Source organism: Cottoperca gobio, chromosome 9, assembly GCF_900634415.1.
Source record: "Cottoperca gobio chromosome 9, fCotGob3.1, whole genome shotgun sequence".
Lineage (NCBI taxonomy): Eukaryota > Metazoa > Chordata > Actinopteri > Perciformes > Bovichtidae > Cottoperca > Cottoperca gobio.
Window position 1 is genome coordinate 10,918,236 of NC_041363.1, and position 16,773 is coordinate 10,935,008.

At 37.3% G+C, this 16,773-nt stretch overlaps 1 protein-coding gene and 1 long non-coding RNA gene across 2 annotated transcripts; both read right to left on the reverse strand.

The window, feature by feature from the left end:
* Positions 1-252: 252 nt before the first annotated feature.
* LOC115013689 (uncharacterized) lies at positions 253-1,568 on the reverse strand. Its single transcript, XR_003832821.1, has 2 exons — positions 1,394-1,568; positions 253-1,202 (listed from the first exon to the last, which is right to left on the reverse strand). It is a non-coding gene; the product is annotated as an uncharacterized LOC115013689 (long non-coding RNA).
* A 4,097-nt stretch (positions 1,569-5,665) lies between these two features.
* Positions 5,666-16,380, reverse strand: slc6a4b (solute carrier family 6 member 4b). The gene is made up of 14 exons (XM_029440134.1): positions 16,318-16,380; positions 13,424-13,643; positions 12,290-12,424; positions 11,870-12,089; positions 11,580-11,718; positions 11,321-11,455; positions 10,073-10,176; positions 9,116-9,243; positions 8,890-9,002; positions 8,526-8,657; positions 8,235-8,334; positions 7,996-8,096; positions 7,302-7,469; positions 5,666-7,195 (listed from the first exon to the last, which is right to left on the reverse strand). The coding sequence occupies exons 1-14, from the start codon at positions 16,378-16,380 to the stop codon at positions 7,115-7,117; spliced, it is 1,839 nt and encodes a 612-aa protein (XP_029295994.1). The 3' UTR covers positions 5,666-7,114.
* Positions 16,381-16,773: the final 393 nt, after the last annotated feature.

Genomic DNA, 16,773 nt, shown 5'->3' on the forward strand with positions numbered 1-16,773 from the left:
TTCATGTGCTTTATTTACAAAAACACTGCTGATAACTAAGGACACAACCTTAGACTTTCAGATTTTATGTTTATTTTATGTTCTGGCAAGCTGCTAAATAAGGTCATAGTCCTTCCAGTCCTGCCATCTGCACTCTGGATAAAGCGCTGATGACTGCCTCCATCTAATTTTATTATTATTATTGTTTGTTTGATCAACCTCTCTTCTTCTGTTGGCAGTTTATTTGTAGAACTCATTCATCACAATATCAAGTACAAAGAAGGAATGTTTTATTTGAGGAAATTGAGCAGATTTTCTCAATTAGGGAGAAAATAATTAAGTTATTTGTTGGTTTTACTGGATTTAATCTGCACAGAAGCCTTCTCACTTTGTAATCCCACTATTGTAATGACTTCAGGACTCCACATTTAGTATTAGCACAATTCCTTTAAACAAATACACCTATATACACAACGTTTACATTTAAAGTCCTTAAGTGTTACAAATAAATTAAATAAACAGTTCATTTAAATAATGATAAACAGATTTCCACATTTAGGGAAAGAAATCTATCCAAAACTGGTATAATTGTAACTGCAACTCTCTCACTTTATAATCCCAGTTGAATATATTTAATGTTTGCAGAACTCCAGCTTTATTGACCAAATGTCTGTCAATAATAATAAGACAGACACTTGGCCTTAAAAACAAACTAACTACACATATGTACAGCCTTCCCTTCAAATGTGAAGTCCAAATAAATAAATAAAATGTGACATGTAATATATTTAACAGCCTAGATCATTTGTCCCATTTCCCTCTGTTTACAGGAGTCTTACAGAAATGACAGCATATCAAAATAGGTGTGATATCCTGACGCATCCAAACATACAGTAGCGCTTAATAACCCGATTTCATGACAAATGAAACCCCAGTTCATATGTATATATTTATAATTGTGCGATCTGGGGGTTTTCTGGTAGCTGTTTTGAATAGCTCGGCTCCCCCCTCTATTGTGGTCCCGTCAGGTGGTGGCTGTGTGGTAGCACCGGGGCTGAGCTGCTCGGTGCTCGGTGCACCGGGCGGACAGCAGATCTGTCTCTCGGGTCTTTATCTCCTCCAGATTTTGGGCCAGATTCACCGACGAGACAGCGGTTTGTATACACAGACAGCCATGATGATCATTAGCACCAGCAGGACTGCGAGGACACTCCCAAATGCGACTGTAAGGACAAAAACACAAGCCGATCACCGCCAATAACATCAGATAAACAGACTGGAAAATTAAGTTTTAACTAGAATTACTGGTTTCAAGTCTCCTATTTCATTAGTAAGAAGCTGGTACATCAGCATCCCTGCGCGCACTGCAACGACAGGCCTTACACAGTATCAACAGTCTGACATCAAGTCTCACCTAAATTCTGCTTCTGTAAAACAACATAAGCTCTCTCGGTCAGCTTGGAGTCCTCGGGCTGTGCGTTAACTAACGCACTGACACACATCATGAGAGCCTGCGGGGTGAGACGCAGCATCGTAGCGGTGGAGCTGGAGGAGGATGATGATGGTTAACATGGATGTGTGATGATGACAGTGATGCGATTCTTCTTCCGCTGTAGCATCCGGGTCCTAAAGCCTAAAGTCCAAAGCTATTGTATTGACTCTCGAGCGGTTTGTCAATTGGCAGAAAGATAATTAACAACTATTTTCATATGAAACATTTTATTTTACCAGTTAATAATTTCATGGAAATAGCAAAAAATAATTTAATTGAATTGAATTTTTTTATGAATGTTGAAATGTATTCTAACTTGTTGATGCATGTTTTGTATTTCCAGCTGACTCCCTGGGTTAAAGTTGCAGTTAAATGGAACTTATTTATCAGTAGTGTACCTCCTGGACACTGTCTCTATTTACCTTATAATTAGTACCAAGCGTTCATAGGAAATGATTCTGAAATTAGGGACCTATAAAATAACTGCTACCATTATAGCCCACAACAATAGTTATATTTATATTAGTAAATCAGTTTGAAACTGTTGGTTGGTCAAAAAAAATCCTATTGAAGGCGTCAGAAAATTATTATTGTGACATTTTTCATCCAAATGATTTATCAATTAATCAAGAGAATAATGGGCACATCAGTAATGAAATTAATTGTAAATTACAACTCTATTAACAATATCTCAATTGGCAATATTAATAAGGTTACTCATATTTGATTACTGGTTGTAGGGCTGCAATGTATGTGTATTTTCATTGATTAACCTACAGATTATGTTCTCAATTAAATTCACAAAATGCTCGTCACAATTTCTCTGAGTTCAAGCTGACTGCTCCAAAATTGCTTGTTTTGTCCAACCAGCAGTTGAAAACCCAAATATATTGAGTTTATTATTATAAAGGACTAAGAAAACAGGAATATTCACATTTGAGAAGCTTCAACAAGTGAATTTCTTTTACATTTTTTCTTGAGAAATTAATTATACGATTAGGATGTTTCTAATGAAGCAACATTTCAGCTCTAGGAGGGTAATGATTTCACTGCAGCTGTTGAAGTGTTCAGGTCTTTCTGCAGCCCTGACTGCTCCAGCGTACTGAAAGCTTCTGGTGTTTTCAGGTAGTTTGACTGTGGAAATACAAAGAGTATAACATATCTTCTCTTACTGGTAACTATTAAACAAGTGGGAGGCCTTCCTCACATTTCCCCATTTCTGAAATGTCAAAGAGCAATTTGGAAAAGATATAAAGGTCAAGCTCCTTGCGGTTATATCCTTATATAATTACTCTGCATGACTGATGTATATGGCCTTTACCTTCGTCCTCTATAGAACTTAAGGATGCACACCATTGCAAACACTTATGTCTCTTAATTATATGCCAGAGAAGCTTAATGAATGTTAGGAAATGTCAATCACGGTGGCCTGAAATTAAAACCGGAGGCTTCCTGGATAAATTAAGCAAAACAAGAAAACATTTCATTACAGCATGAACTCAAAGATAGAAGACACCTAAACTGATTTGTTTATGCTAATACATGAATCAAGAATGGACACCTGATAAGCTTAATATGCTTAATAAGGAAATGCACTTATACACTTATTATAAGTGTGACTCTGTGACTGTCATCTCCTGTTTGTTTGTTCCTGTTGATTCATTAATGAACATTGTCAAGACAGCACATGTATGAGAGCATTGTACTGGACAGTGTACTGGATGTGTTTATGTCATTACATCATGACACTGAAATGATTGTTTCACATTGTTTTAAACTCATTTATTAACAATAGTGACCTTTATATTAAGTCAAATGAGGCCACTCAACAAAGTCTCAAACCACCAGTTTCAGTTTAAAGTACCGCTGTGAGGTGAGCCGCGTCCATAGATGTAGACTTTTTTAGTCTTGTTCTTAATTAATGGATTGGTTGATGACAAAGTGTGCTAATTTAAAATAAAATATAACATCCATCTTTCTGTGTGTACAGAAAGATGGATGTTTGGTTGGCCTACAAAACTCCAAGTTGCATGTAGGACGCTCATCACTTGACACTCTACCATTATGTTGTCGCTTAACCTTTTAAATACTTTTACTCACTATTTAACAAACTGTTTACATCCTGTATATTTATATCTATCATTATGCATAAACATTTACTACTTTTCTCTTTACATTCAGTTTATTTTTCTCTTTTTTCAACATAACATCATTTCTGTCAAATGTTGTATTTGTACTATGTTGTTTATCCTGTACACACGACATCTACTGCACGTCTGTCCGTCCTGGGAGAGGGATCCCTCCTCAGTTGCTCTCCCTGAGGTTTCTTCCATGTTTCCCCCTTTAATTATGGGGTTTCTTTTAGGAAGTTTTTCCTTGTGCGATGCGAGGGTCTAAGGACAGAGGGTGTCGTAACCTGTACAGTCTGTAAAGCACACTGAGACAAATGTGTAATTTGTGATATTGGGCTATACAAATACATTTGATTTGATTTATTTAATTGCAATTACTGTCTAATTTATATTACTTTATTTTATATTTTGTTTATGTTTTATTTGATCCCTTTTAACTTGCACTATTTTACGTTATAGACTTCACTTTATCTTTGTTTTTAATACATATTTAATAGGCATTGTTGGAGGGAGCATGAGTTTTAAGAGTTTCATTGCTAACGACTGCTCTCTGTTATTGTTGTTCATGACGAATAAAGAACTTGAAATGATAAGCATTTTTATCTACTGTTTTTGTAGTAGTGGTGGGTGATATAGAGAAAACCTTCGATTAAAGTATATGTAATTGTATATTATGAAATCAGGAAAAGAAAAAGGCAAATCTAGCAAGTTAAATGCCTGACAAAACATCACAAGGATTATATGCAGACCCAATATTGTCATAAATCCCTGCTGCTCACTGAGTCTAATCCACCGGAGATAGTAAGAGGGGGATAACAATATGGCTCTCTGACAGCCGACAAACCTTTGTTGTCTTTTAGCTCCTCATTAGTACTGTAACAGACTAGCAACCCAAAAAAACATAAATATATTCCTTAATGTGACAGAAAAAATGAATAGTAATAATAATAATTTATATGTATAGCATCTTTCATAGAAGACATGCAATACAAAGTGCTTTAAGGTGAAATAGAATAAATAGAATGTAAAGAAGTAAAAATTAAATAACAAAATTAAAACCAAGCGATAATAAAAGTGGACATTTACATTATTTAAGACTCTCTACCAATAATAAAGGCATCTGCCTGTACATTCAGATTTGTGCTCTGTGGTTTCAGTGGAATTCACATTATAGCTGCACATGCAGCAGAGTACTGTTTCACTGGTGGTGTCCAAAGTAAAACAGAGCACATTCATCAACAATCACTTCTGACAGAGAATACTTAAATATATATGTTCTCCTCGCAACTGTGAATGCATCGTAGCTGCCTGGAATTCCTCCTTTATTTGTATCTTCTTTGTACTTCTACACTGTAGCGAGTGCAGTGTGTTTTGTCAGGATTAATGGATGCACTGCAACATACACCGTATCAGTCATTTTTGTCAGTTTGTCATGTTGTTCATGTCAGGTAGAGAAGAAACCGTCTATTTAGCAGTGTCTCTTTTATGTGTCTCCTGTGCTTGCCTGTTCTCTACTTCAATGGCAGTCAGTGACAAAACAAAAGGGCTTTGATCTGCATGTCGATCTACCAGCAGCTCAATGGGGATCATATGTTCCAAACCACTTTCTACTCTTGTGTACGTTCATACCTGTCGTGTGTGTGTGTGTGTGTGTGTGTGTGTGTGTGTGTGTGTGTGTGTGTGTGTGTGTGTGTGTGTGTGTGTGTGTGTGTGTGTGTGTGTGAAGGTAGAGGCTGCTCTATTCCCTTGTATGTTGATGGATTCTGGATATTGCAAATTAGCTTGTTAATTACAATATCTAATAGAGGTGAGCAGCAACAGCCAACAGCCATTACAAAGACATGAAGATCACCATATGGAGATTTACAAAAAAACAAACCTCCTATGTGGTCAGCTACACATGTACAATTCAGAAAGAAAAAATAGTACCCGTTGTAATATAGATTGTGGAATTTTACGAAATACTGTATGACGTTTAGTTTGTTTGTTTATATTCATGTTTAACTTCCAGGAATGAAAAGAAGCACAAATATGTAATGTATACTGTAATTAATTTATACACATCTGACTAGTACATAAACCAGGTTGAAAAGGACACACAACAATCATCACCTTGCTCATCACATTATGCTATGAATATAAATAAAGTATAAAGCACTTTTAGATCATTTTAACACGTGGAAAAGACACAAGTGATGTTTTGCTGTTTGTCTGCAAAAAAACATTTGAACAGTCTTAAAATAGAGAGTGAAAACATCGGAGAGGCACAATATCAATACAACCTTTACAACTTTTGTACATACAGTGTAATATTTAGGCAGATTAAGGCAAAACAGGATATCTGGAGTTAAATTTAGGCATCAGATGGAGATCGAAAAGTTCATTTTGAATAGGAAGAACTAATATACTTACAGTTGGACATAGTATATTATCATAATGCACTGTATCTGTACCAGGCAGTACATAGGCTCTACTTTCTATAATGCCAAAGCAATACACTAAATACTACGATTTAGAGTGCCTCATGTATCTCCATTACCTTGCCTTGTAGGGAAAAACTGATTTTTTTTTTAGCAAATATATCCAGCTGGTGTAAAAATCCTATACAAGCACAGTATTACAGCTCTACTGTATAAATATGAGATACAGCATTGGCAAAAATAAATGATGGACTGTAATTTACTGTCAAACTGATTTAGTTTTGGTCCCATTTAATCCCTCTTGTCTGTCTGTCCAGCAAAAAAAAAAAAAAATGTTTAGACTTAGTCCAACACAAACCACACAATATCTGTTCAAATAACCACATACAAATACAGCTGAGCTGGTTATACTTGGTGTGAAAAACATTATTTCACATACTTAAGAGTATGTTGTCCACTGAGCAACAAACAGCCCACTAAATAGAGATTTCTTATATGAAACTACAAGCAAAACTCTGCTGCCATGATTATTCTAGTGGAGCAAATCTGTGTTAACCTCACTGTTGTTCCAAGTGCAACACTGGTGTTTCCATTGATTCATATAACTTTCACAAACAGAAAATATAAAAAGTGACAAGAGAAAACCCCATGCAATAGAAATGATTTGCTGAATGTTATAGAAATACACGTTTTTTATTTTCCTTGGCATATTGTTCTTGTGAGATAAAGACATCTGAAGGGAAAAGCAGACCATTACATTTAGTTAATCACTACTGACTCCTACATCTTCACAGATGCAACATTTGAAAATGGCACCATGTGAAGCTACAAACTAAAGATCTGAGTACACACAGACCATACTTTAAGGTATGAGTATTGCTATCTCAGTTCCTCCTGGAATTACACATGTAGCAGCATTAACCATTCTACAGAGTGCACATGTGCAGTGAAAGTTGACATGTTGGACATCATCAGCAGGTAACAGTCACAATGTCAGATAATGTTCAGGTTCGTTCACAAATAATAACTTAAAACTGTGGTTTTTGAATAGAAACTACAAGCAAGGTGTATGTTTCAATGTGCTTTTCTTTCTACGGCACAGTGACCATGTTGAGGCTGTCGGCGTGGATGTCTGGTAGGGTCCTCTCTGGTCTGAGACACACCGCCAACCTCTGGAAAACCAGACAGCTAGAAGTTAATTTAAAGGAAAATGTGCCCGGCAGTTTCTGTTTTCAGCTTTTTGTACACTTTTTATTCCTCCCTCCGTCATCAACTGACCTGTTTGAGAGATCCGGGGGTCCACACCAGCTTGTAGACCATGTAGATGGGGATCCACATGAAGGAGGAGAAGCCCATGAAGTATCCCACTGTGATGCTCCAGTCTGGGTATGTGTAGTCGAACAGCGTAAGATGCGGCACTTTCAGAATGGCGCTCACTATAATATACTGAGAAAAGTTGGGACACATAACATTTCCATATGTAACTTTTGTATTCTTTCATAAGAACATTCATTGAGGAAGGGCAATATATCTGTCATACCTTCAGATAAAAAAAAATATATATATATATATATATATGTGTAATAACTCAAAATGTCAACAGGAAGACAGATTGACACAAATAAGAGAAAAGGATATTAAAGTGTTTTTGCAATATAAATGTTGTAGAAAAAGTATTAAGGAAGATATTTCATATAGAGGAGGGTTTAATCTACAGAAGGGGGGTCAGCTGTTAGGTCTTCAAAGGCCATTGGTAGCCAGTAGTCTTTTGATCTTGAGCTTGATTTGTCCTGATCCACTCCTGCCCATTGATCTCTGGATGACTTAAATGGATGACACTTATTTAATCTTATTAATAAATGACTACATGTTGAATATTTCCTATATTGTGTTTTTTATATCGCCTAAGTAAGTGTTGGCATTGTAGACATGTAGCTCCATTTGTTGTAAAGATCATATTGTCATATTTTACCGCGAGAAATGCTGGACTGATGGCAACCCAGCACACCTTCCAGAATAATCCTGGAGATTTTCCCAGCATGGCCTCAACATCGCTGCTAAATCGTTTGATACCTGAAAGCAACAAAATAAACATGAGACGCAGCCATTTGTTTTTCATATGCTAACAATGTGTTTGATTATCAAGGGTCATCAATTTTGCATTGCAGATAAAGGAAACCGGTCGGTCGATGATATTAATATTGCGTTTACCGTAGAACCAGGAAACCGCAATGGCCTCAAGGAAACCCACAGCTATAATGGAGCAGCCGACTCCGAATTCCTCCAGCAGCTTCACCACATAGGCACCACCCTGTCAATAACATTTTACACTGACTAATAATAATCCATCATCAGACTGCAGATGTAAGTGTTTAATTTACTACAATGTATCCACAACCACCAACCCTTCCAGTAAATGTGATTAAAGATAATTATTTGAACTAACAAAGGGTTGAATATTGTTCTATTTGGTTAAACTCATTTAAAATGGGAAACACTTACATTCGTAAGGGTGCTTAGAGAGCCCATAAAGCAGACAACTACCAAGCCCAGAACAAAAAGTTCACGTCTGTGAGAGAAATGATCTGGGTATTCATCCAACACGGCAGTGATTATCGCCTCCAACCCACCAAACTGAAACACACAATAACGCTGTTATTGTTAAAAACGTTAAAAATGTACAGTATTATATTGTAGCTTGTAGATATTTCAATCTGCAAAATCCATTCAATTCAGATGGATGCTTTATGTCAGGTACACAATTATATTTCAGTAAAATCAACATCACGACAGCATTGCTCCTCGCTGAATAGTTTTCTGTAATACATAAAGGGACCCTGTGGCCATAAAGGGACCCTGTTCGTACCGTGCTGTCCAGTCCCAACGTGATCATCATCACAAAAAAGATGATTGCAAAAAAGGTTGAGCCCATCATGTTTGCAATGGCTTCTGGGTATGTGATGAAGAGTAAACTTGGTCCTAAAAAGGAAAGAAAATGTTGAATATAAAGAGAGCAGGGTTAGCGTCTGATTTAAAATTTAAAGTTTTATCTTTGCTTGATTTGAATATATATAAATAACTAATTGGCTGACCTTTATCCCTGGCTACATCCTCCACCTCAACCTTCCTCATCTCTGCCATGTAGCCCAGCACCGTGAAGATCACAAACCCTGACACGAAGCTGGTCAAACAGTTTACCAAACTGGTCACAATGGCGTCACTGTTGAGGAAGACGTAAAATACTGTTCAAAGACACGCAGCATAATAATTCATTCATACAATTCTTCTTTAAACCTAATTTTTAATTTCCATCAGAGACACTGTTCCAAAGTATTGCTGTCTGAGGTGAAAGCTGTTCAAAGCTTTGCCTTTGTTTAATGGCTTCCTTTATATTTTCTCTTCTGCTTTGTGTCTGACACATGAGGATACTCCTAGCAACCATACTAATGAGGAATACTCTACTGAAGGATGTTCATTAGAAATGTAAAACAAGTGTCAATCAGCAGAATGCTTTATGTAAAGGACTTCCTGTAAGTATTTATTATTTTAAAAATGTTATAAAGAAGACAATTGAATGGTAAAGAATGCATATACCATATATTTTGTTCAATCAAAAACTAAATTCAAAAACAAATTCTGAAAATTCTTTATCACACTGAGGAGTGTCACATTGTATTTTTGTAATATATTTGATGAAACTGCAGCCTCCACTTTATTTCACAATCTGTGAGTTTACTACTGTTTCCTCACATGCTGCTTTGCTCTGATAATCACATCAGCCACACACACTATTACTCATACTGTACAGTTTAATTTCTTCTCTTGGCATTCATACCCAACGTGTAGTATTCACCACTCCAGCCTCTAATAACATTGTCTGCACCATCTTATTTAATGCACGAGCAATAAATCCCACAGCTTCTGTTGGAGTTCTGACCGCGTACTGTGCACTAAAGTCATTACACTCGATCCTTGAATTCAGCAGGTGTCACAATGTAGGTTCACATGACTCAGCGTGTCGTAGGTCTCTATTCAAGCTCAGCTCTTACCGATAGCAGTTATTTGTGAAAGGGTTGTAGCTGGAGAGAGCCAGGAGCACCCCGAACCCGGGTCCCAGAGAGAAGAATATCTGAGCAGCAGCATCCACCCACACCTAGAAAAGACAGAAGGAGACATTAAACTATGTAAGACTACAAGATCTGCGCATTTAAAATCATAAAAATACAGTATTTCTTTCCACAGATCTGATTTCTGGAACTGGTTTCGGCCAGATCTTTCATTTCAGTGTTCTAATGTCACTCTCCAAATTAAATAAATATCTTCAAATTTTCATTTTTATTTTCTGATCTCTCAGTATAATTTACCAAGCAGAAGAGGCGTTGTGTCAGTAGTATAGAAATCTAGTTGCCACACAGCTGTATGCAGGGAGATCTGAAGAGCAGCACGCATTCAGCATTAAAAAGAAGAAGGCAGCGTTGGATATCGGTGAGTGAGACAGAAAGGGAGGCCTTTGTTAATGGGCAGAAAATCTAAACCAATTATGCATCTTATTATCCTGCTCTGTGGCTTATTTATGCATCTCATTTGGTCTCATCCATATTCCCTTCCAACCAAAGCACTCACACATGTTTAGCAAACAACCGCAGTGAGCCGGAGAGGAAAATGAGGACGTTTCATAGACCTAAATAAAAATATAGGCAGATCCTCAAGGAAATAGTGGATAGAAATGAATGAACATATATATAAATATAACTACTGCTTCACATGTTATTATATTACACCAGTCCAGCAAGTTAAATATGAATCAGGAAATCCTTCATGTTGGCAGGACAGTGGAGAAACACATCTCAGTCATGTCCTCTGGTCTTTTTGAGAGGTGATACAGTGAAAATAATCATATCATTACATTTTTGTTTTGCATTAACCATTCTCTGAGAGAAATGGTGGACAAAAGTAGTTCAAATCAAACATATGGGGGAAAAGAATAACATACAAACTAAGAAGTAATATATATTTGTTGTTTCCCACTACCTGAGGCAAACTAAGAGTTAATATATGTCATTAAGTATATTTCTTCTCTGTCTTCATCTTTTTTTCTTTTCTGTGATAGATTTCAGGTGGAGCACCTTTCACAAATTAAAAAAGGATTCTGTAATAGCTTTGATATGGATCTTTCGAAGTATGATTACAAAATAAGATACTCAAGGGACCAAACATATGAGGCATGCCATATTCTTCCCGTTAGAGATGAGTGAATTGTATCCATCTCTGACAAACCAGCTGACTGACCAACTCACACTGGTCTCCAGCAGCTTCCCCCACTGGGGTTTCAGGTAAAACACCACACCTCTCCAGGCTCCTGGCAGAGTGGCGCCTCGAATTAGCAGGATGAAAAGCACAATGTAGGGCAAGGTGGCGGTTACCCACACAACCTGGTGTGGAAGAAAGAGAGAAATCAGGAGGAGAGAAACAGAGATCATAGATATGTGATTTAAGTAAAGAACACACAGATTAATCTTCTTTATTATTATGGTAATAAATCATACAATGTGTTACCTTCCCTGAAGTCTTCACGCCCTTCCAGAGGCTGAAGTATACGATGGTGAAAATGAGGAAAAGGCAGAGCATCAACTGCCAGCGAACACCCCCAACGTTTCTCAGCCCTGATGACTTGTGGATCTCAAGAACATTCCTCCTGTAATGATGAAACGCATGAATCATCACAGTTTCAGCTTGCTAGACAACATTTCCCGTACGAAATCAAAAGGCGGCAGTATTTGTGTAGAGCATTACTGTAAAGCTATTTATATATGTGGTTTCTGTAACTCACACTTACATGAACTTACGTGTAAAATTCCTCTGCCGGAGACCTGGAGGAATTTGTCCAGGTGACGTTATCAGTGCCAAAATAGTTGGTGCAGTCAGGGGTGTTCCACACATTGTCGCAGTGTGTCCAAGGCAAGATGGTGGAGAAGGAGTGGTAAAAGTAGAAGAGGGCCCAGGCGATGATGGTGTTGTAGTAGAAGGACACATACAGGGCGATGACACAAATGGCATATCCTATACCTGAAACAGAAGAGGGAATTGAGAGAGGAGGAAGTCACCTGTGAAATGTTTCTATGATGATTCACTGACTCTCTTTGAAGATACATTTACTACATAGAGATAGACGATTAAAATGAGTGTAACCCTATCACTGAATCACAGATTACCCCAAGCTAACTATCTGAATATCTGCTGTTAGGCAGCACAGTCGTAGGCCTTACCTTTGAAAATGGGACAGATGTGTTTCCATATGGATATGGCTCCGGTTCTGTGGAACTGTCCCAGTGCCAGCTCCATGTAAAAGAGCGGCACACCACCAAAGATGGCCATCAAAACGTATGGAATAAGGAAAGCGCCTGCACAGAGATGCATAAGGGTACATGTTATGTGACTGTGACTCTAATGTGTAATGACAAAGTGATTCATAAATCCATTCTAAATTCATACACTTAAGAATGAGGGCTTGAGACCGAATAAAAAATGTAAGTTGAATGAAAATGTGAAAATGAGTCTTCTCATTGGCCTCGTTCTTTTACATCTGCTAATTAAGGTAAAGTGTTAATTGTAGTTTATATTATATTTCAGCTTTAAACGGGGATTTACAAGAATCAGAATCTTTCTTTGATAAAACCATGGACAAGAACACACTATTAAGGCTGTCAAAAACACTTCTGACACACTTATTGTATATTCACAAATATAATGATAAAATGAAATGTCTACATAATCTTGTTTATTCAGTTTTTAAATTGTGTTTATCTTCTATTTATGCTTTTTCAATCCTGTTTGTACTGTATGCGTTTTTTAATTGTCTTTTAAATCTTGCCTTTTTTGTCTTTTATGCAGCACTTTGAATTGCCTTGTTGAAAGGTGTTCAATAAATGTACTTGTCTTACAAGCGGCTCCTGTAATGTAACCGACCCATAGTTGCAGATGTAAAAGTTTTAAATAAAGTACAACCTTTTCCGAATAATTGCCTAAATAATAACTGAAACAATCTGTGCAGAAACAAAGTATTAAATTAAAAAATATTTATTTCTGTCATAAAAGACTTTTTGAGGCTTCTGTATTCAGATTGATACAAGTGACCAAAGGAAACCCGATATCATATGATATCGGTATGATATGTCATATGAAATGTGTAATAACCTTTTAATGATGTGCAGGCTATATATGCGCACTTCAGCACCATGGACAGTTTCTTCTGTTTTCTGTATAATTCAAAGCTTTAATCGATTTGAAGAAAATATAAAAGTGTTTGCCAAGTGGCTCATCCCATAAGAATCCAAGCTACACAAATCCTAACTTGTGAAATGAATCTGAAAGTCCTTGTTTAAAATCTCTAAACCACTTACCGCCACCGTTTTGATAACATACGTACGGAAATCTCCAAACATTTCCCAGGTCTACCGCAAAACCAATGACAGACAAGAGAAAATCCATTTTTTTGCTCCATTTGTCCCTGGAGTTCGTCTGTGTAATGGCCGGCACCGGGACCGGGACCGCGTTGTTGGAGCTGTAGCCGGGGTTCGGGGAGCCTTGGTGTGTCAGAGTGCCGGCCATGACTGCTGAGTCCTGTCGGGGCATCGGACTGTGAAAAGTCAGTCAGAGGACCGGCTCCACAGAGAGGAGGATGTTTCTCCTGTGATGATGACAGGGAGCAGTGGGAGGAGTTGGTGGAGCTGCAGCGGACACTTGGGGATACCTGTTAGCGGAGAAAGATCACAGAGAGGGTTTTTTTTACTTTCAACAAAAAAAGCAAGCTGATTTAGAGGTCCCACGTGGTATTCCTGATCAGTAAGACCGATGTCTATTTTAGACTGGCAGGACTCACTTTTATTTTGTGCTTTGAGCAAAATCCCACTTATAAATACTCATAATAACCCGGACCCATTTCTACTTTAGGGAAAATGATGGGGAACATAACACAGACTAAACTGAGCAGATCATAATCACATTTCTTATTGTGACTACTGTGTCACATTAGATTTTCTGGGAAATGTTAAGGTTAAAGTCCCGATGTGACATTAATGTCACAGCAATATTATCTTATTTGTTTCATATCAATGTGATCAAGAAATATTTTCCCAACAGGTTGAATGTAATAAAGGACATGTTATGTAAGCATTGTAATTAAATGGCTTGAATCTTACCTTTAGCAACAAAAAACAAGCTTTTTAGATTTAGCAAGTTCTGTCACATGTGTTGTCCTTGCACATGGCCATCTTGGAGATGTTGTTATGGGAACACAAAATCACATGACCTGGCCCATGACCCACCAGGAAGTTCAGTATGTGTCACTTAGGGACTTCATGAGTTAAAATCAAGGGTAAAGCTGTATGGGGAACTTTCCAGAACATTTAAAGGTTGTGTGACATCTGTGTCAACCTTATGTATAGTTGTAAATATGTTTTCAGGATATTTAAGAGTTCTCATTCATGTTGGTCTAAAAGCTGAGCTTCAAAATGTGTTCTTGACTTTGAAGACAGCAGTTGAGAAAACAATCTTACCACAAGGTCCATACAGTAGCTGTTCTGAAACTTTCTAACATGATCCTCTACGTGCTGCCAGACCTCAAATGACAAAATGTTCAAATGGGGACTTTTTCCATGTCTTATTCTACAATTTCTCCTTTTCCATGTGTGCTTCATGAAGTAAAGTTTATCTATACAGCCATGCACTTTCTATATCAGATGAGACAAAAGCAAGATAGAAAATACAGACACAATATAAAAGTAATATATTAAACAATGTAATGGCAATAAACAGTCACTGCTGGAGAAAAAGTGAATATGGTAAAAAGATCAATGGTCCTGTTCAAATAAATGAGCAGACAGTCCATTCCAAAAGTTTGATGTAGAAAGCTATAAAAAGCACCTTGAGCCATTCTGGCTTCCTGATCCTATGTTACAGTAATATAGTTTGGTGAAGACGGCAGGAGAGAATCACGGCAGCTTAACTGCACTCATTAGAAAAAACCTAATAAAAAGACTTTGTAATCAAATCCACCGCTTTTAGCACTGAGCACTTTAAAAAGACTGCTAACTGGATATTCAGAGAGCAACAGTCACGCAGGAGAGAGTGCATCAAATGAAGTTACTTAGGGAAATGGATATGACACAGAGATAGGACAAGAGACATCCAACGCCATCATAAAATTGTCACTTACAGCCAAACTGTCTGGCCTGGTGTTACATGACTTATTATAGGAATGCTCCACCTGAAGCTGGGAAATGGTGAGATGCAGATTGTTTGATAACTGTTATATAATAGATAGATAGATAGATAGATAGATAGATAGATATAGATAGATAGATAGATAGATAGATAGATAGATAGATAGATAGATAGATAGATAGATAGATAGATAGATAGATAGATAGATAGATAGATAGATAGATAGATAGATAGATAGATAGATAGATAGATAGATAGATAGATAATAGATAGATAGATAGATAGATAGATAGATAGATAGATAGATAGATAGATAGATAGATAGATAGATAGATAGATAGATAGATAGATAGATAGATAGATAGATAGATAGATAGATAGATAGATAGATAGATAGATAGATAGATAGATAGATAGATAGATAGATAGATAGATAGATAGATAGATAGATAGAGAGATAGATAGATAGATAGATAGATAGATAGATAGATAGATAAATAGATAGATAGATAGATAGATAGATAGATAGATAGATAGATAGATAGATAGATAGATAGATAGATAGATAGATAGATAGATAGATAGATAGACTTCATTTAATAGATAAGATAGATAGATAGATAGATAGATAGATAGACTCATTTTCACAGCTCAGATTCCTTCAGATTCAACATGTTTTTTCATTGCCAGAGCTGCGATGGGGAAGAATAAACAATCAGCTGGGGGAAACGGCTGTGGCTGCTCAGCCGAGGTGTGGTGGCCCCTAAGGGCCAAAACATAACAACATAACAACAAACCATATAGCACTGGCCTTCTCCAACATACAATCCTGTCAATGTGCATTGGCACACCATGGGCAGAAGAACATCAGACTGACAGGAGCCTCTATCGCATTCCCTGGTGCCTGTTCGAGCACGTCGAGTCTAATCACACATGGACATGTGCATGTTGGCCCTCTCTGCTGACAGACAAACAAAAATGGACATGACACAGCAGTGTTATTTTAAAAAATGTAGGATTTCATTATGTTTGTTTTCTGTTGGCCCCTATTGTAAATGATCCTCATCTCTACTGTCTCCTGAGCTCCAGAAAGTGAGTAAATGTAACTTTGCTCTTCAATGGATTTTCTGACCATCTGCTGAAACTTGACAACATCAATTCACAAAGTTGTGTCTATGCTTCTGCAGATTATCTGTCTGGCTCTTTATTGTAAAATAAATACTGTTATGTCCCATCGACATGTCTGCAAATGCATCTGGAGAGGAGCTCTGGTGGGCTGCTTACTCAGGCAGAAGTCCTGGTATGGCATTTAAGAAGACATGCTATTACCTCATGTTATCTAAAGCCACTGGGAGGTGTGAGTCATCCCAGCAAGGGAATCCTGGGTTGCAGAGGATGCTTGTGAGGAAAATGGAGAAACAGGCGTCCTTCCTCCCAGCAAAGGACACATAAACAGCTGCTATGTATTTAAAATGAATAATGATATATCCCCAGATAACACTTGAATGTCTGAATATTCTAGTTATTA

Bases quoted from the DNA above. Each gene is read 5' to 3' on its own strand.
- slc6a4b (XM_029440134.1), bottom strand. From the start codon at position 16,380: ATGGTCAGAAAATCCATTGAAGAGCAAAGTTACATTTACTCACTTTCT. The intron at 8,658-8,889 runs GTACGAACAGGG...TGTGTGTTTCAG, and splicing joins CGTTGGGACTGGACAGCACG to TTTGGTGGGTTGGAGGCGAT. The intron at 8,335-8,525 runs GTAAGTGTTTCC...TGTTATTGACAG, and splicing joins CTCTAAGCACCCTTACGAAT to GGTGGTGCCTATGTGGTGAA.